Source organism: Peromyscus eremicus, chromosome 2, assembly GCF_949786415.1.
Source record: "Peromyscus eremicus chromosome 2, PerEre_H2_v1, whole genome shotgun sequence".
NCBI classification, from domain to species: Eukaryota; Metazoa; Chordata; class Mammalia; order Rodentia; family Cricetidae; genus Peromyscus; species Peromyscus eremicus.
The window spans coordinates 65,968,455-65,990,712 of record NC_081417.1 but is presented as its reverse complement, the minus strand read 5'-3'; the positions used below and the strand labels follow the sequence as shown (position 1 = coordinate 65,990,712).

At 50.1% G+C, this 22,258-nt stretch overlaps 1 protein-coding gene across 1 annotated transcript in view; it reads right to left on the bottom strand.

Moving 5' to 3' along the window:
• The window catches only part of Ccdc180 (coiled-coil domain containing 180), a 55,361-nt gene that overhangs the window by 32,526 nt on the left and 577 nt on the right, over window positions 1-22,258 (bottom strand). Inside the window, exons 2-17 of the mRNA XM_059255799.1 lie at window positions 21,412-21,521; window positions 19,526-19,654; window positions 19,337-19,447; window positions 19,138-19,233; window positions 16,352-16,515; window positions 14,870-14,989; window positions 14,090-14,169; window positions 12,638-12,726; window positions 11,778-11,900; window positions 9,493-9,666; window positions 7,458-7,573; window positions 6,320-6,446; window positions 5,221-5,260; window positions 4,540-5,102; window positions 3,009-3,235; window positions 1,829-2,004 (exon numbers count right to left, since the gene is read on the bottom strand). Coding sequence (XP_059111782.1) covers window positions 1,829-2,004; window positions 3,009-3,235; window positions 4,540-5,102; window positions 5,221-5,260; window positions 6,320-6,446; window positions 7,458-7,573; window positions 9,493-9,666; window positions 11,778-11,900; window positions 12,638-12,726; window positions 14,090-14,169; window positions 14,870-14,989; window positions 16,352-16,515; window positions 19,138-19,233; window positions 19,337-19,447; window positions 19,526-19,654; window positions 21,412-21,521 — 2,445 coding nt within the window. The remainder of the gene's footprint in view (window positions 1-1,828; window positions 2,005-3,008; window positions 3,236-4,539; window positions 5,103-5,220; window positions 5,261-6,319; window positions 6,447-7,457; window positions 7,574-9,492; window positions 9,667-11,777; window positions 11,901-12,637; window positions 12,727-14,089; window positions 14,170-14,869; window positions 14,990-16,351; window positions 16,516-19,137; window positions 19,234-19,336; window positions 19,448-19,525; window positions 19,655-21,411; window positions 21,522-22,258) is intronic.

Genomic DNA, 22,258 nt, shown 5'->3' with positions numbered 1-22,258 from the left:
TAAGGCAAGCAGAAAGCCCCACATCTCCCACCTGAGTGTTCTACTGCCTGGAGTGATTGACAGAAGGGCTGTTCTAGCAAAAATACATACAGCTCTATAAAAACAAATGACGTCAGCAGACCAGAGACACCCGCACACCCATGCTTATTTCCTCACTGTTCACAGTAGCTAAGGTGGCCTGGGTGGCCATCAGCACACAAGTGGATAGCTGCACTGTGGTGTATGGGCGTAATGGAATTCTACTCAGCCAGAGGAGAACGAAATCACGTGATTTTCAAGTAAGTGGGCAGAACTGGAGATTATGTTAAGCAAAACAAGCCAGTCTCTGAAAGTTAAATAGCACATGTTTTCTCTCATATGTGAAATCTAGATATTATATGAATGAATATATATTTATATCTATCATCTATGAATGACATAAAACAAGAAAGGGGACTATTTTGAGGAAGGAAGGGGACCAACAGGAGCATGAATATGGACAAAAGATGGTAATGGGAGATGAATATGGATAAAATACAATGACATACACATATACATGAATGAGAAAAATGCCATCATGAAACCCATTATTCTGTATGACGGTTAATTTTTTTTTTGGAGGGGGGAGGTTTGGAGACAGGGTTTCTCTGTGTAGCTCTGGCTATCCTGTAGACCAGGCTGGCCTTAACCTCAGAGATCTGCCTCCGAGTGCTGGGAATAAAGGTGTGTGCCCGGCTGATAATTAACTTTTTTTAATTTAAAAGCAGTGTGGAGCTGGGATTCATTGCTGTGGTCTGAGTGTCCCAGCTGAGCATCGGGCTGGGGAGCCAAAGGGGCAAACGGGGCCGGCCTCTGGTGCAGTCCTTTCATCCCTCCCTGCATTTAGTTAAGTTTTCCAGAACTCGAGACTGCACATCTCAGAGCCTGCCACCACCACTGCTCCGGGCCCAGGAGTTTGGATGGGATCACATGCAGGCTCCAGGAGAGCCTTAAATGGCTATGGATTCAAGTGAAGCGTCCACAGGGGGCCACATAAGAGTCGGACTCCAACTGTGTGCACCTCCCCATTAGTGGCGCTTCCTACCGAAAAAAGAAAAGGTTTGTCTTTCCAAGACCAATGATCGGGTGAAAATAATGGTTTCCACCCTGGGGCATCACATCTCAGACCACTCGTAGCTCCTCCCTACACCACATCAACACCTTCTCCTATAGAGAAGGGTAGGTAGGGAAGGGTAAGGGCGTCAGATGATCTGTTCAGAGTTTTACAGCCAGAGAAAGTGAACCCGCGAGTTCTGCTTTCTAAGCTGGAGACTTGCTGCTAGAAGCATCCTCCAGACAGGTGTGTATCTGACAGGTGTGGAAGAAGACCTGAAACCCAAGAGCAACAACAGGACAACACTCTTCCTTTTGACCCTGACACTCTACAAAGGAAGGGAGGGAGGAAGAGAGGGAAGGAGAAACACCCATGAGTGTGAGACAGGGAGAGATTCCCACAATTCTGAGGCTGGCTCGGGATACATGATGAATTCTGGCCAACCTAGGCTACCAATTGGAGATCTTGTTTTAAGAAGGAAGAAAGGAAAGGAGGGAGAGAGAGAGAGAGAGAGAGAGAGAGAGAGAAGGAGAGAGAAGGAGAGGGGGAGGGAAGGAAGTGAAGAAGGAAGGGAGGAGGATTTTAAAATCTCATATGCTGATTCTGGGCATGCCTTCCAAGTGTGATGACAGCCTATCATTACACAGGTAAACTGGGGGCATTTAAAAAGAACAAATAAAAAGGATGAGTTCATGGGTCAGTAGACCCTGTAGGGGATGTCTGGGGACAAGTGGACCTCCCCAGGATGGCTCTAACCTGCTCTGACGTTGTGAATATCCTTCTCCACGTGCTGGAGTCTTGGCTTGTGCAGGTGCAGACGCAGCTCCAGTTCTGAGTCCAGTTCGTCAACCTTGGCAGCCACAATGATGCGAGCATTGAGGGCACACTGGTCAAACCACTTCTCCAGGTGCTCAAAGAAGCCAGCTCGGATCCTGGGGAGAGAGGAGCAGTCATCTCTGGCAGCAATCAAGACCAGTCGATCGGCCATACTGAGACCCACAGTACTTTGTGCTCTCGTACCTCATTTGTTCCCCATGCACATGTTATCTCATTGAATGGATGGACACCATCCATCCACTAAGACTCCTGCTGGGCGGTTTCCAAACTTTGGCTCTCACAGAGAAGGCTGTCAAGTTCAGAAGAGCTCAAAGGTTAAAAGACATCGTGGTTCTACATTTCTTCACATCTCCTTAGGAACAGACCACAGAACACTGGGCTACAGAGTCTTTTTTTTTTTTTTTTTTTTTTTTTTTTAAGACCACAGGTCATTCCTCCACTGTTCACAGTTCTTTTCCATTTTCTGTGTTGATCACTACAAAATGCCACACGAGATGTAGCATGCCTTTGGCTTGTATCTATAGAGCTTTTTTTTTTAAGAAATATGAGGGGCTGGAGAGATGGCTCAGTGGTTAGGAGTACTGTTGTACTGTTGTAGTGCTCCTTGGTTTGGTTCTGAGAACTCAGAAAATAGTTAACCATGTGTGACCCCAGTTCTTGGGGTTCTGGTACCCTCTTCTGACCTCCATAGGCACTGTATACACATGATACATACATACATACATACATACATACATACATACAGGCAAACACTCATACACATAAAATAAATAAATCTTACAAAAATAAAAGAAACTTTAAAGTCATAGATATACTAGGAATTAGAAGCCAGAAGTAGATGGCTTGGGGAAAGTATTTCTATGACACAGCCCAGACCAACAGAGCACCCTGAGAAGGGCACAGGGGTTACACTCACCAAGGATATCCATGTCTGTGGAGCATTCTGGGACATTTGAGATTTTCTATGGTGTTTTCTCACCCCTACCCTCTCTCTGTTACCTAAGCTTTTAAGTTTTCTAGCTAAAGTGAATCTTTAGTTCTATCACCTCATGCAGAAAGTTCAGAGTAAGAGAATGTGAATGCGACCGTTTCCACTCACCGTTTCTTCACTTTCACGATGAGTTTGTGAGGAACAGTCACTTGTTCTACGTACTTGGTGCTGAATGCGTCGTGGAAGAGCACAAGGTGGTAGGAATTCGGCCTTGTGTGTATCCTTTGTTCATCTTCCACAGACAGGAAGGCAAAGTAAGTGTTCCCACTCGCGGTTGTGAAAAACTCCATTTCATCATAGGCCATCTCCTCCAGGCTCTCTTCCTTGTCTTCAGCCTATCCAGAGCACGAGACTTGAAAATCAACCATCAGCCGATGCACGTGACATCACAGACTGAGCCCCTGAGGTCCAAACAGCCAACGCGAGCCTTCCCTAACCTCCTCTTCTGACCTCAGGACCTATTGCATGTGAGCACTGGATCCCTGAACTACATCCTCAGCGGTTTTAAAATGGAGAGGTTTCACATATAAATCTCAGCTCCCCATTCTTTAAAACAGCACCGAACAACACTGTTGGCTGAGACTGAGTAGTGATGGCACACCTTTCACTGCTTGTCATTTTTACCTATGGCCTCCAATCTTCTTTTCTCAACACATGTGTGAACATTTGAGTTTGGAATTATAAAAAAGTCCTATGTACCAGTTCTTCCACAGCAATATAGGAAATATGTCTTCTGTCATTCTGCACCATAGAATTCTGCACACCACAGAATATGGTTTTGTGCATTTGGGTGTGTTTTGAAGACAAGGTTCATTAACAATGAGCTACTTGCCAACCCTCAAATAGGAGGTCCTAGTTGCATTTCCTATTGTTATGATAAAACATCCTGACCAAAAGCAACTTAGGGGAGAAAGAGTTTATTTTAGCTCCCAGTTCCGGGTTACAGACAGGAAGTCAAAGCAGCAGGAGGCTGACGCAGTTTGTCCCATCACATCCACAGACAAGAACAGAGAGGAATGAATGTGCATCTGCTCATCTGCTTACTTACGCTCAGCTCGATTTCTCCACTCTTACACAGTTTAAAATACCCTGCCTGGGGGATGATGCCGCCCACCGTGGGCTGGGTCTTCCCATATCAATTAATGTAAGGTAGACATGCCCACAGGCCAACCTGATATAGACAGTCTCTCACTGAGACTCTTTCTAGACGATTCTAGGTTATATCAAGCTGACAATTAAAACTACCCATCAAGGGGAGCTTTTCCTGAATGTTTTGTTTTATATATATGGTAAACAGGAAGAGAGAAGGGTTGAAGTAGGAGAGACTGAGGCAATCTGTGCAATAAACAGGAGGTAAGAAAGAGACCCCAGGGAGAAATAAAGAAAGCCATGTGAAAGATGACTCCAGAAGAGGCTGTAGGGGCATGAGAAAAGGAAGGCAAATTTTAAAACTTATTGCTGTGAAGGAAGAACCAGATCTTTGTTGACAAAGATAGAAAGGAATAAATACTCCTGTAGCTCTTTATCTGGACCTCTGTAGAGCCTGGGCCGTTGGGGTCCCCAGCTTATCTGAATATATGCATAGGATAAACACAGCAGACTTCCTTCATACCCAACAACGAGCCAGGGGCTGGCTTACCTGACCCATAAGTAAGCTCTCTTGAAAGTACTCCGTCACCTCTTCATTCATATCCTCAGAGTCCTCCTCCTCGTCTTCCTCTTCCTCCCTTATTTCCTCCTCTTCTTCCTCCTCCTTCTCTTCCTCCTCTTCCTTCTCCTCTTTTATTTCCTCCTCTTCTCCCTTATTCTCCTCCTCCTCTTCCTCTTTATGCTCCTCCTCCTTCTCCTCCTCTTCCTCCTCCTCTTCATCTGCCTCTATCCCCTCCTGCTCTTCTTGAGACTTCACATTTTCTGGTTCCAGGGATGACTCTGAGAAAGTCTCTTTCATGCTCCGCATTTCTTCAGTCTCTTGGATAGACTCTTCTGTCCTGTCACTCTGTGGGAACTTGTCCCGGTGGCCCCGTGCCTCTCCAGCCATGATGGGTTCCATCTCTTCCCCCGCTTCCTCTTCCGTCTCCTCTGCTGGCTTCTCGGAACCTGTCTCCTGACCTGGGCTTTCTTCAGCTTTGCGGATTTCCACTCTCGCCCTGTGTTTTCTCTTCAGCTTACTTACTCTCTGCATGAAGACCTTTTCGTGGGTTTCTGTTGGTGACCAGTAGTAAAGGATAAGCAGACAGCGACCAGTGTTGCCTGGACTGAGGCCCCCACCCACAGATGTACTGGAGTGATGGCAGGGAGGCCCGGGCTCAGGTTGTCTTACCTGGTTGCCTGAACTTGAAAGTCACTTCCCCACTCAAATTCTACAAGGAAAAAACACAAGTCACTACAGGGCCAGCAAAGCCTTTCTGCAGAACACAGTTACTAAAGCTTCATGACTCTTTAGGTAAAAAGGCTCTGATGTGCCGTGACCAACTCCATTCACTGGGGCAATCCATGTGTCTTTAGTCCAGGCAAACACTTTCTTTCCCTAATTCCCAGCAGACTAGCACACCCTGATGGTAAGCACTAGGTAACAGAATCAGGGCTCATTCTGACACAGTCTCAGAAGTAAACCCAGAGGAAATGGTGAGCAGCGGGGTGAACCGGCTACACTGGTGCCCAGGGAGGGCGGACAGAATGAGCCTGATTAACATGATCATGGGTGAGCTGCTTCTGATGGGATAGAGCTGGTAAGAAACATCCGAGGGAAGAGGAAATGGGTCCTGGCTTAATTTTAGTAGAATCATGTGCCAGTGAGAGACATCATGAATGGAACACAAAGCATTATAGAAATTAGACTTTTCACTTTAAGGTTGGAGCCTATCTATCATAAATGTATGTGAGACAGAGAGAGAGAGAAAGGGGGGGGTCACTGTGGGGGGGAGGGGCACACATGTGCATCTCAGAGAACCGTCTTGGGTGCCAGTCCTCACCTTCCCCCTCAAGACAGGGTCTCCTTACTGTTCACTGCAGTGTATATCACACTAGCTGGCTTCTGAGCTTCTGGGGATCCTCCTGCCTCTGACTCTCATCTCCCCATAGAAGCACCAGAACTACAGATGTGGGCTACTGTGTCTGGCTTTGTGTGGGCTCTGGGATTTGAACTTGAGTTTTCCCACTCGCCCAGCAAACACTACAGAGCTGCTGAGCCACTTCCTAGCCCCTGACCCTTCGAAAACGAGAAGGTCTCTGTTCGGTCTCTTCACCCTTGACATTCTGACATGGTTTCCTACTTTGCAGGATTAAGGACGGCTTCCAAATGGCTTAAAATGGCCTGCCTGGGGAATGATGCTGCCCACTGTGGGCAGACCAGACAGAAAGCCATCCTCTCCCCTGTCCTACTTACTGAGTGGCCCAGGTGTACCATCTGTCCTTGATACCTGTTCGAAGATTTCACGAATGAAGAAGTGTCGGCTGAGGGTGAAGCTGTAGCAGTTGAGTTCTTTGAGTACGAACCCTGGGTACTCCATCACTTCTTTGGTCAGAAGGACGTGAAAACATTCATACCTGGGAGGGAGGAAGGGGAACTCTGTGGGAGACCCTCGCTGGAGCTGTGCCCCCAGGTCTCCCTCTGGCAACTGCATTGTATAGATCTGTCGGGTGGCTGTTCTTCTCATAGGAGCAGTCCTTGGACTACTGTACTATTTTCCTGATCATACAAGGAGCACATGCTCTTTGTAGAGAATCTGGGGAGTTTTTCATTTGTAATGTGGGCTCACTTTTCCTGTCCATGATCCTAACTCTGTCCTTGAACTTAATCGACAGTATTCCATCAAACCCTCAAACACCACCAGGCTCAGAAATGTTATCTGTTTCTCAGGCAAAGTAAACAGGTTCAGGAGCTTACTTAGTTACCCAAAGATAAACTCCCAGATCTATATGCAGCAATCAGATGGAAGGTGGGTCTATTTCTGTGAGTGGTCCTTACAGAATCAGCTGTACAGAGGCACAAAAATATAATGCAGTTCACAGAGAACTGTTAGTAATTCTGTATGGAGAAAAAGCTAATCACGAGAAGGCTGACATATGGCCAAGTATCTTAGAAGTAATTATAGTAGTAAATTCTACACGGTCACTTAAAAATAGATCTATAATTACAGAATAATTTGCATTATATAACTCATCCTTTATTTTTAAAACCCTGTATTGGTATGTATCTGTGTCCATAAATGTGCATGCTCATGCAAAAGAACAGCGGGGTAAGAATGAGGGAGACATCTCTGTTTGCAGAAGTTGACTTTTCTGTCCCTTCAACAAAGAGTATGCATGTTTACATTTAACAGGGAACCCAGGTTCTTGGCCTTGACGTTTCTCACTACAAACTTGCCACAGTTCTCCCTAGGAAATTCTATGGGTTCCTGGGTGAGGAGCAAAGGATTGTTAATGTTCTCCAGTGTTGAGGGCACGGCTTTTATCTGAGTTTGCTGATCATAGCTCTGGTCTCCTGTGCTACAGGGTGTTCCCTTAGTTATGAATCCCGGCCATCTCCTCCTGTCTTCTGAGGTCTGGTCAGCCTACCTGGACTTCATGTTCTTCAGAAAAGTCTTGGCCTTTTCCAGGTGCACCTTCAGCGTCTCTTCTTGGCTCTGCTGCCTCAGTTGGTCTAAAAGCTTATCGAGGGTGATCTCTTGGGTCTGGCAGCCATTCCCAAAACAAGAGAGGCACAGGTGAGTGTCCAGAGGTGGCAGAGTGTTAGTGACATGCAGATCCCACGTTCTCCAGAGCTAAGGTGTAGGCAGAAAGCCTGGGAGGAGGACCAAGTCTGTGACCGCCCTGGCTCTCTCCAGCACACACTGGCAGGCTCTGTTCCTGGAATCTTCTTTTGTCCCCACCCACCTCCCCAAGGACCCACCTCAGAAGAACCACTTCAGGGACATTTCTCTTGGGCCTTGGCGCTAGAGTCAAGCCCGCACTACACATTTCTGAGGCATCTGTAAGTGACAACTTGGAGCCAGCTCCCTGAAATGCTCCCTATACCTCACTTTATCAGACCGCATAGGCGAGTTCGCAACCTCCACGACTGGGACTTCAAAAGGCTTACGATCTCAAGCATTAGATACTCGGTGAGCTCAGGATGTGACAGGCATCACTGTCAGCTACTCCCCTGTAGACCGGGAGCTCTGAAGCCACTGGCTGACGCTGCCTCTCCTCAGAAGGAAGCAGCCTTACTTGTCATGTTGGGGGCGGGGTGTAGCCAGTTTCCCCTGAGAAACTTCTCATAAAAGATCCACCATAGTCTTTAATTAGGCAAAGGTCTGCTTTTCCCCTACTCGAACAACTGCGTATTAGTAATTCTGGAGTTCACAGTGGGGGCAGGGCACCTGTCTATCACATGCAGTCCTTGGGAGATTTGTCACGCTGTGGTCTTCTTTCAACACTGTGGGGAAAATTTCATTCTCTTTGGCCAGCAGTAAGCTGTGGCTCGTGAAATTATACTTTGATCATCTTGTTCATTTTCTTATCATTTATTTACTTAATCCTTTATGGTTTGTGTGTGTGTGTGTGTGTGTGTGTGTGTGTGTGTGTGTGTTTCCAGGCATGTGAAGGTCAGAGGGCAATTCTTGGAAGAAGCCTCCTCCTGACACTTTATGGGAACCAGGGATTGAACTCACGTCATGAAGCCCTGCATGCAATCACGTCTACCTGCTGAACTACTCCACCAGCACCAGGTCATGTTACTTTAACCACCCAGATTTCTTCCCATTCAATCAGTCAGTCTGTCTTTCTGTCTCTATTGCTTGTGCACACTCTTAGAAACAGGCTTGATTCACAAGACCTACCACAAGCTCTGGCCTGGTTCAGGATCCTTCTTCTTGCTCCCCCCATTTCCCCCCAAGATCAAGGCAAGCCTTGGTGCCTCCATGCACATACATTTTGCAATTTAAGGGTTTTACATTTGAGTCAATTTTCACTTCATTTTTTGTTTATGGTGGGTTGTTTTTTGTTTGTTTGTTTGTTTGTTGTTATTGTTAATCTGAAAGCCCAAAGCAGCAGTCTGGGTCCAGCCCACAGCTCCCCACACGGCCCCCGCAGTCTGGGTCCAGCCCACAGCTCCCCACACCACAGCTCCCCACAGGGCCCCGCAGTCTGGGTCCAGCCCACAGCTCCCCACATGGCCCCCGCAGTCTGGGTCCAGCCCACAGCTCCCCACAGGGCCCCGCAGTCTGGGTCCAGCCCACAGCTCCCCACAGGGCCCCGCAGTCTGGGTCCAGCCCACAGCTCCCCACATGGCCCCCCGCAGTCTGGGTCCAGCCCACAGTCCCTACACGGCCCCGCAGTCTGGGTCCAGCCCACAGTCCCAACACGGCCCCGCAGTCTGGGTCCAGCCCACAGCTCCCCACAGGGCCCCGCAGTCTGGGTCCAGCCCACAGCTCCCCACATGGCCCCCGCAGTCTGGGTCCAGCCCACAGCTCCCCACAGGGCCCCGCAGTCTGGGTCCAGCCCACAGCTCCCCACATGGCCCCCGCAGTCTGGGTCCAGCCCACAGTCCCTACACGGCCCCGCAGTCTGGGTCCAGCCCACAGCTCCCCACACGGCCCCCGGTTTGGGGCACCTGGTTCTCCTGGTTGTGCCTCTGTCGATGTTGCTCTATCCTCTTCTCCAGCTCCAGCTCTTGGGACAACAGAACACTTTGGTGCCCCTCCCACAGCCTCACAGCCTCCTGGAAGTACCGGAAGAGGTCCGCGCTCTGCAATTCTGTCTGCTTGGCCAAGGCTTCGAAGGAGCTCTGCAGGGTAGAACACAGAGAAGGTTACCTGGAGGACAGACTAGCCCAGGCCCCAAGGACGACCTGTCCACAGGGCCTTGTCTCCAAAGACAGAAGTTACTACCTGAACACCGTCCCTCAAAGTCAGCTTTAGGCTCTGTGTTGGTTAGTTTTGCGTCGCCTTGACACACGCTATAGTCATCTGAGAAATGAGACTCTCAGTTGAGATAACACCTCCATAAGATGGGCCCATAGGGTGCTCACCAACCTAAGACAGAGCACCTGTGTGGCCTGGGCAGGCGTCTCCATGACGGGTAAGGTGACCTGCTGACGGCCCACACAGCCTAAATCAGAAGCTCATTTTTTAGTAAAAGGGGGACTTGTAGGGCCCTGGCCCCCATTTTGGGTAACTGTTGCCTTCCTTGCTGACCTTGACCTTGATATCCTCCCTATGCTAATTCCCTGCCGGGTTCCACCCTCCTGAATGCTTAAGGGAAGTTCCTTGTCTGTGTATCCTGCATATTGGGCATTAACAGCTTAGATGCAAGATTATAAAACATCTGTAGCGAACTTCTGCCCTCTGGGGTTCTCCCATTGTGCTGTAAGTCTGTATTTAAGACCTCTTCCCTCCTTCAATAAATGGCATTTGACATTTAAAAAAAAAAAAAAAAGATGGGCCCATAGGAAAGTCTGTTGAGTATTTTCTTGATTAATGATTGATGTGGGCAGGCTCAGCCCACTGTTAATGGTGCTACCACCCCATGGACAGGTGGTCCTGCACTGTATAAGAAAGCAAGCTAAGCAGACCATGGGGAGCCAGCCAGTAAGTCCCTCACGGCCTCTGCTTCAGCTCCTGTTTCCAGAAACTCCTGTCTGAGTTTCTGCCAATTTCTCTCAATGATGGACTGCAATGTGGAAGTGTAAATAAAATAGACCCTTTCCTCCCTGAGGTGATTTGATCATGGTGTGTTAGCAATAGAAACCCTAACTAAGACAGGCTCCTGGCCTTGCCTGCGTGGGGTAGCTGGACCGAACCACCTCAACCTGCAATTCTTTCTCTAAGAACACTCTGTCTCTTAGCATCTGGGTACAATTCCGTGCCTGCTGTTAAAAATCTCACATACAACTTCACCTTTTGAAAACTGTGTGTCAGGGGCTGGAGAGATGGCTCAATGGTTAAGAGTACCTGGTGCTCTTTCAGAGGACCTGGGTTAGGTTCCCAGCAGCCACAGGGTGGCTCACAACCATTCATAGCCCCAGTTCTCTGATGCCCTCATCTGGCCTCCTCAGGCACCAGGCACGTACATGGTGCACGTACATGCATGTAGGCAAAACATTCATATATTAAATAAAATAAATCTAAAGATTTTGGAAAAGCCCTGCATGTTAGGACTGGAGATAGCTCACTGGCAGAGAGCTTTCTTAGCAGAGGTGAGGAGTTGAGTTTGATGGCCTGCACCACACATACAAGACACAGAAATGCACAGGTTGTATGCCCTCATCTGGGACAGAGTCTGGTAGGCTAGGCTGCAGGGTAAATTTGGCCCTCCATCTGCTTTGGTTTTGGACTTGTGAGCTAAGCACAGATTCTCCAATTTTTAAACAATTTTTAAAACAAATCAAAAGGAGTTGGGGAAAAAAATAACATGAAAATTAAATGAACTTCAAATCCTGGCCTCTAATAAAGGCATCGGAACACATCCACATCCTTTGTTTCTACATTCCTTAGGTTGATACATGTGACAAGTTGTGACAGACACCTGTGGCCCACCAAGCCTAACACAATTACTACCTGGCCCTTCACAGAAAGGCGTGCTGGCTCTAGATCAAGACCATAAATCTCTCAGGGCTGGGAGCTCCTTGCCTTCCCCAGCCTTCAGCACAGGGGCCAGCAGTGGCTCCGGTACACTTATGACCCAAGAGGCTTTCCCAAGCCTGAGCAGCCCTGACGTCGGGGTGGTTTCCAGGACCCAGAGGATGATCTGGTGTCGTTAGTACAGGAGGCCTGTGCAAGAGGGGACAGGTGAGGGCCAGGAGTGGACACACCGGGGACACCCTAGACTTCTAGGATTTGCACGCAGTACTCCAGAGAGGTGCCCCCCCTTGAGGGTCCCCAGCACCCCTGTACATACATCCAGGAGCTCCAGCTTCTTCTCCACCTTGCTCTGGAACTCCCCCACCATCAGATAGAAGGTTGGATTCACCAGGCTCTCTGCTTCTGCTTCCGAGAAAGCTTTCCAGTCCAGCAGCTGCTTCTGCAGGGTGGGAGAGCAAGGCAGAGCTGTGAAACCCTCGGCTGGCAACGAGCTGCTTCAGAGCCCCCCCAGGGCTGCAAGTGGCACACTGACTCCCTTTCATTCTGCTCCTGGATGGGGAGGGTGCAGAGCAGGGCTGGCCAGAGGTGTCTGGAGAATAGCAGGCAGGCTCTTGGGACTCAGAACTTTTCAAAATGCCCAGGCTTCTGTAGGTTTTTTCAACTAGACACTTTTACCAAGGAGGGGATATTTGACAAACTATTTCCCAAGTTCCAGAACATCTGCCACTGTCCTGGACAGGTTGAGAATAAACTCACTGCTTTGCCCTGCCCAGAGGCAGGCAGACCAGAGAGAACGGTGGGGCTGGAGCCAGGGTCAACACTATCTATGAAGGGGCATCTCGGTGTGCTCTTAGAATATGGCCGCCGTCTTTGACAAGGCCCAGTGCTATGAAGAATACAGCCAAGGATAAAGACAGAGATGGCTTATGAACATACAAATCCATTTCACAGGGGCTTCCAGAGGAAACAGTGCCAAGCTAAGCTCTGGAGGCTGCAGGGTCAGTCAGGTAGAAGGAAACAGAATACCCAATGACCAGGGAGCATCTGGTGCGTCACAGGAAGAAAAGCCTCCATCGAGGCTGAAGGGTAAGGGGCAGGCAGAAAAGGCTGGGGGAGAGGGGCCGTCAGGTCCAGTACACCGCTCCTCTTCCCAGGCCTGCAGAAAGGGAAGGCTACCTTGCAATCCTGTACGTAGGCCAGGCAATCCTGCCAAATCTTCTCGTACAGGAATCGTACCAGGGTCATGCAGTCCATGTGGTAGGTGTCTCCAGGGGCAGAAAAAAAAAAATGGGTCAAAGGTCAGATGCTCTCCCAAGAGGAAGGGGAAAGTCAGAAGGAGAGGTGTTCCCTTTGCAGAGGGAATCAGCTCTCCCTCAGCGAAGAGCTTCCACAGCGAAGGTTGCTCGGCTCAGATTCGTCAGGACAGGGGCTGGTGTCTCCCTCCTCAGAGAGTTCCTAGCACCCCAAGAGGATGACCTCACTTGAGGAGTTCATCTCCAGCAGAAGCTTCAGGCTCAGAGGGTCTTCTGGGACACAAAGACCAAGGTGCACATGGAAGTTTTGAATCTGAAATGCACTGCCAGCTGGTGGCATTATTTTGAAAGGCTTTGGACCCTTTAGGAGGTGAAGCCTAGCTGATCTAAGTTGGTCATTGGGGTGGACCTTTAACAGTTACAGCCTTGCCCCTGGTTCAAGTGCCCTCTCTGCCGCCTGGTCCACTGTGATGTGTGGAGTCTCTACCACAGGCTCCCACCATCTTGCTTACAGCCCACGCCTTTGAAATCCTCTAGAACCCTGAGCCGCAACAGACCTTTGCTCTCTTCATTTACTCGTCAAGCATTGTGTCACAGTAACATGAGGGACTAGTGCGTGGCCACTGGCCTCCCTGGCTTGTGGTGAACCTCAAGGATATAAAAATGATTACACTTTCTAAAGTAAGGCTTGGCCCACTTCTTCCACAAAACGACTGAGGCAGTATTTCCAGCTTTGTGTCATGCAGTCTCTGCTGCAGTGAGCAAGCAGCCGGAGAACGGACAAACGAGTGTGACCACGTCCTGAACTTATTTCCAAACCAGGCAGCTGGGCTATGGGCTGTGACCTGATCCTCTCAATGTGGAGTCTTCTAAACAGTTACCATTTACGGTTCAGCCGTGTTGCTGTGAGCTAGGGACTACACTATGAATAGACATTAATTCACAAGGTAGGGGCCATGATTAGTTCTGTTCATATTTCTGCTTTACAGAGGAGGACACTGAGGCCATGAGATGTCTTGGCTTCCCTATGGTCATACATCAGGATGCAGCAGAACTGGGCTTTAATCCCATACCTCCAACTGTAAGACTCTCGGGACATGGCCATTGCGCCATCCTGAGAGCTAAGCAGAGACTTTATGTCTCTATCCCCATTCTTGGGTCAGGGTTCAGATGTCAGGGGTCAGAATTTGTGGCTAGCATGGCTGTGGACTGGGCAGTGAGTAGAGGAGGGGTCTTCAGGGCTCATTCATCCTAAAGTCCCTGGATGGAGGGGCTACCACGCCTTCTCAGATATATGAATGGAGGGCTGACTATAACAAGCTACTACTTGGACAGAGTTCTGGAAGGTTTTGGAAGTCTCACAGACATTGCTCACCAAGCTGCTTGTTCAGGGACGTGAGAGTATCATACCACTCAGTCAGCTGGTTTTTGCTATAGTTGGGGGGCAGGAGGTCACTGGGGAAAGAAGAGATGACGGTAAGCCTTGCACGCACAAAACTTGCCAAAGGGGCCAGCACAGTTAACATCCTGTCAGTAAAATACTGAAGGAGCTGAAGAACCTGCTGGGATCTCCTGGTGCCCCAAACAAGCCTCAGAGAAAGGCCCGTTATTATTCCCAAGGTTGCTATCACAAAGACCCTGAGCTTCCTGTGACAGCAGCCTCCCAGTGTTGTGGCCTTCTACCTGCTCTCCAAAGTGCCTCAGGATGAGGCCCAAAGCAGCCTCCTCTCTCTCCTCCCTCCTCCCCCCTCTCTCTCCTCCCCCCTCTCTCTCCTCCCTCCTCTCTCTCCTCCCTCCTCTCTCTCCTCCCTCCTCTCTCTCCTCCCTCCTCTCTCTCCTCCCTCCTCTCTCTCCTCCCTCCTCTCTCTCCTCCCTCCTCCCCCCTCTCTCTCCTCCCTCCTCTCTCTCCTCCCTCCTCCCTCCTCCCGGGCCACTGCTTCCTAGTGAGCTCTTTGGCAGGACCAGTGTAAGCCTCTTTCCACAGCAAATGAACTATGACCTTCCTTGCCATCAGGGGCTGGGGTAGCCAGCCCAGCCCTCCAGCACCAGGAGGTGGCCTGGTGTGGGAGAGTTCTAGGGGAAGATCTAGGCCACATGGCCTCCCTACTGGACCCCCAAAGGTGCTGATCCCAGTGGTCCTTCCTACACACCATACCAGATGGTGCAGAGGTGATCCAGCCTCACTCTTTGAAGGATCTCCTGGTTCTTCAGCATTTCGTCCAGCTCCTTTTGCACAGCTGGGGGCTCCTGGATATTACTGCTAGCCATGAACTCACTGGACAGCCAGACCCCGAATCACAGAGGGAAGAAGTGGAAGGTAAGAACACTCTGAGCCCCATGACCCTGGCCCATACCACCCAGGCTGTAATGGCCCCACCTCAGACCCCGTGACCCAGAACAAGTTCCTCTTCCACTCCCAGCCTTGGACTATAACTCAGAGCTAATGGCAGCACCCATCCTCATTGGGAACTTGTGAGGACCCAGAAAGATGTCAGACAAGGCCCTGAGCCCCATGCCCCCTGCATTATGGGAAGTGTCCAGGAAAGTCAGCTGTGGCCATCGGTACCGCTCTCGGTGACTTCTGTAACAGTCCCAAACCTGGGCCCAGACAGGCTCTATTTATAGAGTATCTCACTGAGTCATCATTGAGACCCCACTGCGGGGCTATTAGGGTGCCTACAGTGTGGAGGAGGCAGGCTTGGCATCCCTGGGGACTTCATCAAGGTCACATGGAAGGGCAAGGTTGACCTCAGCACACAAATGCAGAGGTGGGTCCTCCCCTCCTCCTTTCTCCCACAGAGGACACGTATGTAGTGAGTGGTAAGTTTCTCTGGTCCCACTCGGCCCTGTGGTCCTACAGCCGTTTATAAAACAATCACTCAGAGGCTTAATGTTACTTACAAACTGTACGGCCTATGGCAGACTTCTTGTTAGCTAGCTCTTTCATCTTAAATTAACCCATTTCTATTAATCTATGTTTTGCCACATGGCCATGGTGTGACCGGTCTGCTGGCATCTTCCTGCCACTTCGGTGGTGGCTAGGCATCTCTCCCTAGCCTTCTCCTTTCTTCTCTCTGTACGTCTGCTTGGATTTCCCGCCTGCCTCTAAGCTGCCTTGCCATAGGCCAAAGCAGCTTTATTTATTAGCCAGTGGGAGCAACTCATATTCATAGCATACAGAAAGACATCCCACAGCACACACGTGCTCCTGAAAGGTGGGAGGTATCCACCTGAGAGATATCTGTCCTTCCAGGCCCAGGACCCTCGGTTATAACTAATACAGAAGAGTGGAAATATACAGACAATTACATAAACACTTTCCAGTAATTCATAGTGAGCTCAGAGAATAGTTGTGAAACAGTGTTCACGAAACAATAAGGTCTAAAACAGAACGGACTCTGCGGGTCTAAAAGTGCTGGAGTCTTAGCTGTACCTCTCCTTCTAGGAGGGGTCAGTGGTGACTTTTGTTTCTTTTTTGATGCGTTTATCTATTTCTAACTTTAAATACGGGGGCATAGAAAACAATAACATTTCTAGATAACGATGAAGAGAGCAGGAAAAAGCAGCCGGGTAGCTGGGAGGGAGTTGTAGGTGGGAATGTGGAAGGGCAAGGGACGGGAGGGGTGCCTCCACTGACCTGAAGCTTTGCTGCAGGGCCTCCTTCTTGAGAGCCTTCCAGGCATCCACCAGGCCCTGCCAGCGGTGGCGATTGTCAAGCTCCTGCTGCAGGGTGGCTTCAGTCAGGTTGACCAACAGCTGGGCGATGGCCCTCCGGTTGCCCAGTAGAGCCTGGTTCATGGCCTGTGGGCAGAGGTGGGTATGGCTTTAGACAGGGCAGTTCTCTGACCAGAGTAAGGCTCAGAAAGACTGGGTAGGAGACCGGGGTTGGGGGTGGGGGGGCGCTAAGTGAAGCAAGGCTATGGTGAGATATGGGGAGTGCTGGAGGCCAGGGACAAGGAAGCGGCTGTGAATCACTGTTCATTCTCCGAGGGTCGTCTTTGAAGGCTGAATCATGTTCCTGATAGCAGAACCCCCAACCTAGAAATGTAGGTACAGTGGGTCACTGCTTAAAAATGGGGGAGCTAGCCCTCCAGTTGGCTGTTTCCTGCTTGTGTATAAATTTGTTCCAAAATCAGAGCTCAGCCACATGTGATGTCTTTGAGAGCCAGACCTGAAGAGGTACTGAATCCAGACCCAAAGCTGATCCTGCCAGGAGTGCTCATCTGCATGTCCCTGGCACAGCACAGGAACAGCCCATTATTGCACAGCGTGATTCCGCCCTTTGCCTTGTATCAGTCCCACCGCTAAAATGAGAGCAGCTTCCCCTCACTGCTCCCAACCCATCCTGTAAAAAAAAAACCCCAATGCCACCCATTTCCCAAGTCCTCTAGCTAGTTGAAGGCCCAGTCAGGCTCAGAGGGAAGGAATTCCAGCATGGCTTTCCAGCGGGGCCTGAGGCTTCATGCCAGTGAGCAGTTGCTGGGGCCTAAGCAAGTATGTCTTCCCCCTGCAGGTCCACAGTCGTGCTGGAAGGGTAGGACCACAGCCGAGGAGCTTTGCAGTTGGATGAGACAAATGCACACGGCGTGAATAGCACGTGCCAGGTGGCAACAGTGAAGTGATCGGGCGCCAGGAAGGAAGCGGGACACCGAGTCAGAATCCAGACTGGAGGGTCTCCAGAGACACACAAAGCCTAGACTTCAGGATGAAAATTACTATACGAGGTGAGATGACCCAGACTCAGAAAGACAAGTATTACATATTCTCTCATATGTGGCCCTAACTTTTAGTATTTCTCTGTGTTTAATGTACACATGTGGGTGCGAGTGTAGGTACAAATTGTGAAACCGGAAAGAGGACCGTGAGAGGAGAAAGAGGTGTTAAGAAAGGGGGAGGAGTCACAGAACCGGTGATAGGAAGCAGAACGGAGGTCAATGGGGTGGTGGGAGGGTGCAAGGCAGTGTGGGGGAGGGAGGGGCAAGACCCAGGTAGGAGAGGATCAACAAAGCAAATCATGTTTTAAAACACTGTAGCAAAGCATATTTTATATGCTAATTTAAAATTAAATTTAGGGGGCTGGAGAGATGGTTCAGTGGTTAAGAGCATTGGCTGCTCTTCTAGATGACCCGAGTTCAATTCCCAGCACCCACATGGCAGCTCACAACTGTCTGTAACTCCAGTTCCAGGGGACTGAAGCCCTTATACAGACATACATATAGGCAAAAAAAAAAAAAAAAAAAAAAAAAAAAAAAAAATTAAATTAAATTTAGAGGCCGGAGAGATGGCTCAGTGGTTAAGAGTGTTTACTGCTCCTCCAGAGGACTTGGTTTGAGTCCCAGCACTTATGTTGGGTGGTTCACCGGCTTCAGGGGACCCAGTGCCCTTTTCTTTTTTTTTTTTTTTTTTTGGTCTCTATAAGTATTCACATACATGTAGCACATCCACACAGGAACACACACACATACACACACAGAGACATGCACATATACACAAATTTAAAAATATGTATTTCTTTAAGAACAAAATTTTAAAATAAGGATGACTGGTATTGTCAAGACCCCTGCTGTCACCCACCAAACACGTCCCAGCAGGGAACACTGCGATCCCAATTGAAGACCCAGGGTGAGCTCAGCTCTGCACAAACACCATTGCAAAATGCACCTCTGAGCAACCCAAGCGAGAGCCCTGGAAAGGCTCAGAAGAGTCAGGCATTACTCCGGACACGTCATGAATAAATAATCTTGAATTTCTTACTTCCTGTCACAGACAGCAGTTGGGGAGACTGGGAGTCAAGAGACAGAGCCAAGAGGCAGGTGCATCCACAGCCACCACAGCTGCTAGGAGAGGCAGGAAGAATGAGGAAACCACAGCAGCTGTGACTGCTGAGGGTGGGGAGCCCTGGGACAGTGAAGCCCTAAGACAACAACCCCAGAGTGTAGCACCCATAGCACCACACACACACAGTAGGGACATGGGCCAGGAAGTGATGGCTGAGTGATGGGCATGTAGCCGTAGACAACAGGAAACCATGAACACACTCCTCAATGGCTGCTATTGAAAATACAGTTGCAGGGCTGGAGAGATGGCTCAGAGGTTAAGAGCACTGACTGCTCTTCCAGAGGTCCTGAGTTCAATTCCCAGCAACCACATGGTGGCTCACAACCATCTATAATGAGATCTGGTGCCCTCTTCTGCTGGGCAGGGATACATGCAGACAGAACACTGTGTACATAATACATAAATAAATCTAAAAAAAAAAAAAAAAAAAAAACCCTAAAAACCTAAAAAAGAAAATGCAGTTACAAAGATTTGATTCTCAACCAAAGAAGCCTACCTGAGTTACCTAGGGACACCAGGCATTCCTGAATACCAGGCTCAGGACACCCTGAGGCATGTTCTCCCCCACCACAGAACACCACTCACCATGGCTTCTTTATCTATCAGCCTATATACATCAGGCTTCAGGAGGTAGGCGGTCTTCTCTATAATGTCAACATATTTCTTCAACACATCCTTTAGCTGGAGAGGAGAAGGCATCACTGTGAGTGACTCTCAGTTCCTAGAGCACTAACAGGAAAAAAGAGGGATGTCCCACAAACCCTTCTAGAGAAAGCCAACTCGCCTTCTCGGCTCGAGAGACCTCCAGGGCCAACAGCTCTTGGTCTAGGTTCTTAATCTCCTGCTTCTGCTGCGTGAATCTCTCGGCCACCTTCTCCCACAGCTCCATCAGGGTCTGCGCAGGGGAAGTGTGTCAGGCCAGGGCTTCCTGGAGAGGTAGGAAGGGCAGGCATGGCCACCAGGGATCCCCTACCTCAATAGTGTAGTTTTCAAGGTCCGGTTCATTTTCAACTTTTTTGAAGAGCTCGTCAACATTCTCATCGGTCTCGGACATCTTTTTCAAAAAAAGCTCCCCTTTCTCCAGGATGAGAGGTTCCATCTCCTGCGACAGGCCAGGAGGCTGAGGGTTAGGGCATTAACACCCCAGATAGGAGGTGGCCCTCCTTGTAATGGGCGAGGTGCCACGCCCCATCATGTCTCAAGAAGGGTCATGATCTGGACCTGGGGAGTTGAGGATTGGTGAAGAAGTCACTCAGAGGACCAGGGCATCTTGCAGCGTACCAGACGCAGTGCCTGTGTGGTGCGTGCTGCCCCTTGATGCTCTCCTCAGCAGCTGAAGGAGGGGCTGCCGTCTGATTTAGCCTGTCAGCTCCCAAAGAAACTCAGGACAAATGGTTAACTGTGGTGCCTCTTAACATCCCAAGGTGTCTGCCTGGCCTCCAGGCTCATTCAGTACCCGGGGCTCCTCTCAACACTTCTCACCGCGCCTCCTGCCCTAAACTTCTCCAGCCCCAGGGCTCTGCTTCCCTTCCCTCGGCTTCTCTCTCTGTATAACCCTGCCATTTGGGCCGGGCCCTCTTGGTGCGTCTTTCTCGGTTCTCGTGGCTGCCTCTCTTGGTCCTATCTCTTCACTCTCTCTCTTCTTTCTCTCTTCCTCTCCTACCAACCCCTTCCTCTCGTAGCCCTGTTCAGTCTGGACCCTTCCAGACGCCTCTGGCTGTACTCTCCCCCATATTTATAATAAAATCCTCTCCTCAACTGTACCTAGGGGTGGGTCACGGCCTCGTCTCACGACCCTAACTGGTCATCAATGAACAGTAATCAAAGAATGAGAGAAAGCCACGTTTACTTTGGATCTGACCATTGAGGCCGACGGACGTGAAGGGGCGGTGATGCCAGGGCTGGCATCTGGTTGGGACATAATGAAGACAAGACTGGAGTCTGCTCTTAAGGCCTCGGACACACAGCCGGCACTTGGGATTCAAGACAGGGAGTCGGAAAGAGGGAAGTGGGAGAGGCAGGCTTGTATCTCAGAAAGGAGTGTGGAAGGAATAAATGATCTCATTTAGAACCTTCCAGATGAAGTTGAGAGAGGAACAGGAGCCAAGAGTGGGGAACTATGGAAGAGTCTGTGGTGGTGGTCTGACTGTCCCCCAGAGTCTCAGGCACTTGAACACTTGGTCCCCAGTGGGTGGCGCTGTTTGTGAAGGTTGAAGAGGTGTGGCCTTGTTGGAGGAATTATGTCAGTGAGTGTGGGCTTTGAGAGCGTAAGGTGCCACCCTCCTTCCTGCCTGCTCTCACTGCTTTGTGCTTGCACGTGGAGGGGTGAGCTCTCAGCTTCCTGCCACCATGCCTGTCACTTGCCGCCCTGCTTCCTCAATGTTATGTCCCTCTGTAACGATAAGTCGCCTCTGTCATGTGTTTTAGCACAGCCGCAGAAAAGGAACTAATACAGATCCCACAGTGCTGAACGGTCTGGGGTGTGTCCTTAGACCCCTCTGCCTCTCCATCACCAGGACGGCTGCGAGTCAAAGGCTGGGCTTCGGAGCTAGACAAGCATAGCTCTGATTCGGCCCCTTTCATACCTGTCCTGGTAAGACTCTGGACCTCTCTGCAAGATGAGGTGAGAGCCTCTGACTTACAGGGATTTCCTGAGAGTTAGGGGAGCCTACACTTAGGACATTCCTGTAACAAGCCCCTTGAACATGCCCTTTATGATTCCATCTACGTCTATGTTTTGGTGAGACATTGAGGACCACCCAGGTAGTGAGCAGGAGAAGAGAGACTGGGGACAATGACAACACACCTCCCCACCCAGGGCATGCCACAAGAACAGAGAGGAGAAGAGCAGGGCCTCACCACCCCTATCTGCTCAATCTCCTGCTGGAAGCTCGCCAGCGCACTCAGGTGCTTCTTCTTCTTGTGTTCTTCTTGCCCTTGGAGGGTGATGGAGCTCCTCTTCTCAGAAACTGCAGGGCAACAACAGAGCTGACGAGCCTGCAGGGAGAGAGCGGTGCTCCCAGGGAGGCCACATGGCAGAGGGCATCCGCACGCAGGCCTGAGTTCGGAGGGCAGACCCCACAGCCAGGCCAGCATGGCAGACGGCATCCGCACGTGGGCCTGAGTTCGGAGGGCAGACCCCACAGCCAGGCCAGCATGGCAGACAGCATCCGCACGTGGGCCTGAGTTCGGAGGGCAGACCCCACAGCCAGGCCAGCATGGCAGACAGCATCCGCATGCAGGCCTGAGTTCGGAGGGCAGACCCCCCAGCTAGGCCAGCATGGCAGACAGCATCCGCACGCGGGCCTGAGTTCGGAGGGCAGACCCCCCAGCCAGGCCAGCATGGCAGAGACTTGAGGACACAGAGAAAAGATGAAATGGCCCATGAGTGCCGTGGGGAACAAGGTTCAGACTCACAGGCAAGGACTGAGGAGGTGGGGGTGGGGATATAGCTCAGCAGTTGAGCACTTGCCTACATGCTCAAGGCCCTGGGTTCCACCCCCTGTACCATAAATAAGTAGACAGACAACTACTGGGGCAAAACTCTCCAATGGTGTGTATAGAATGATAAGATTTGTGGTTTTCTTTAAACAATTTTAGGCAAGCGTGGATGGCGCATGCCGGCGATCCCAGCATGAAAAAGGCAAGAAGATCTTAAGCTTCAGGCCAGCCTAGCCTACTTAGTGGGACTGTGTCAACAACAACA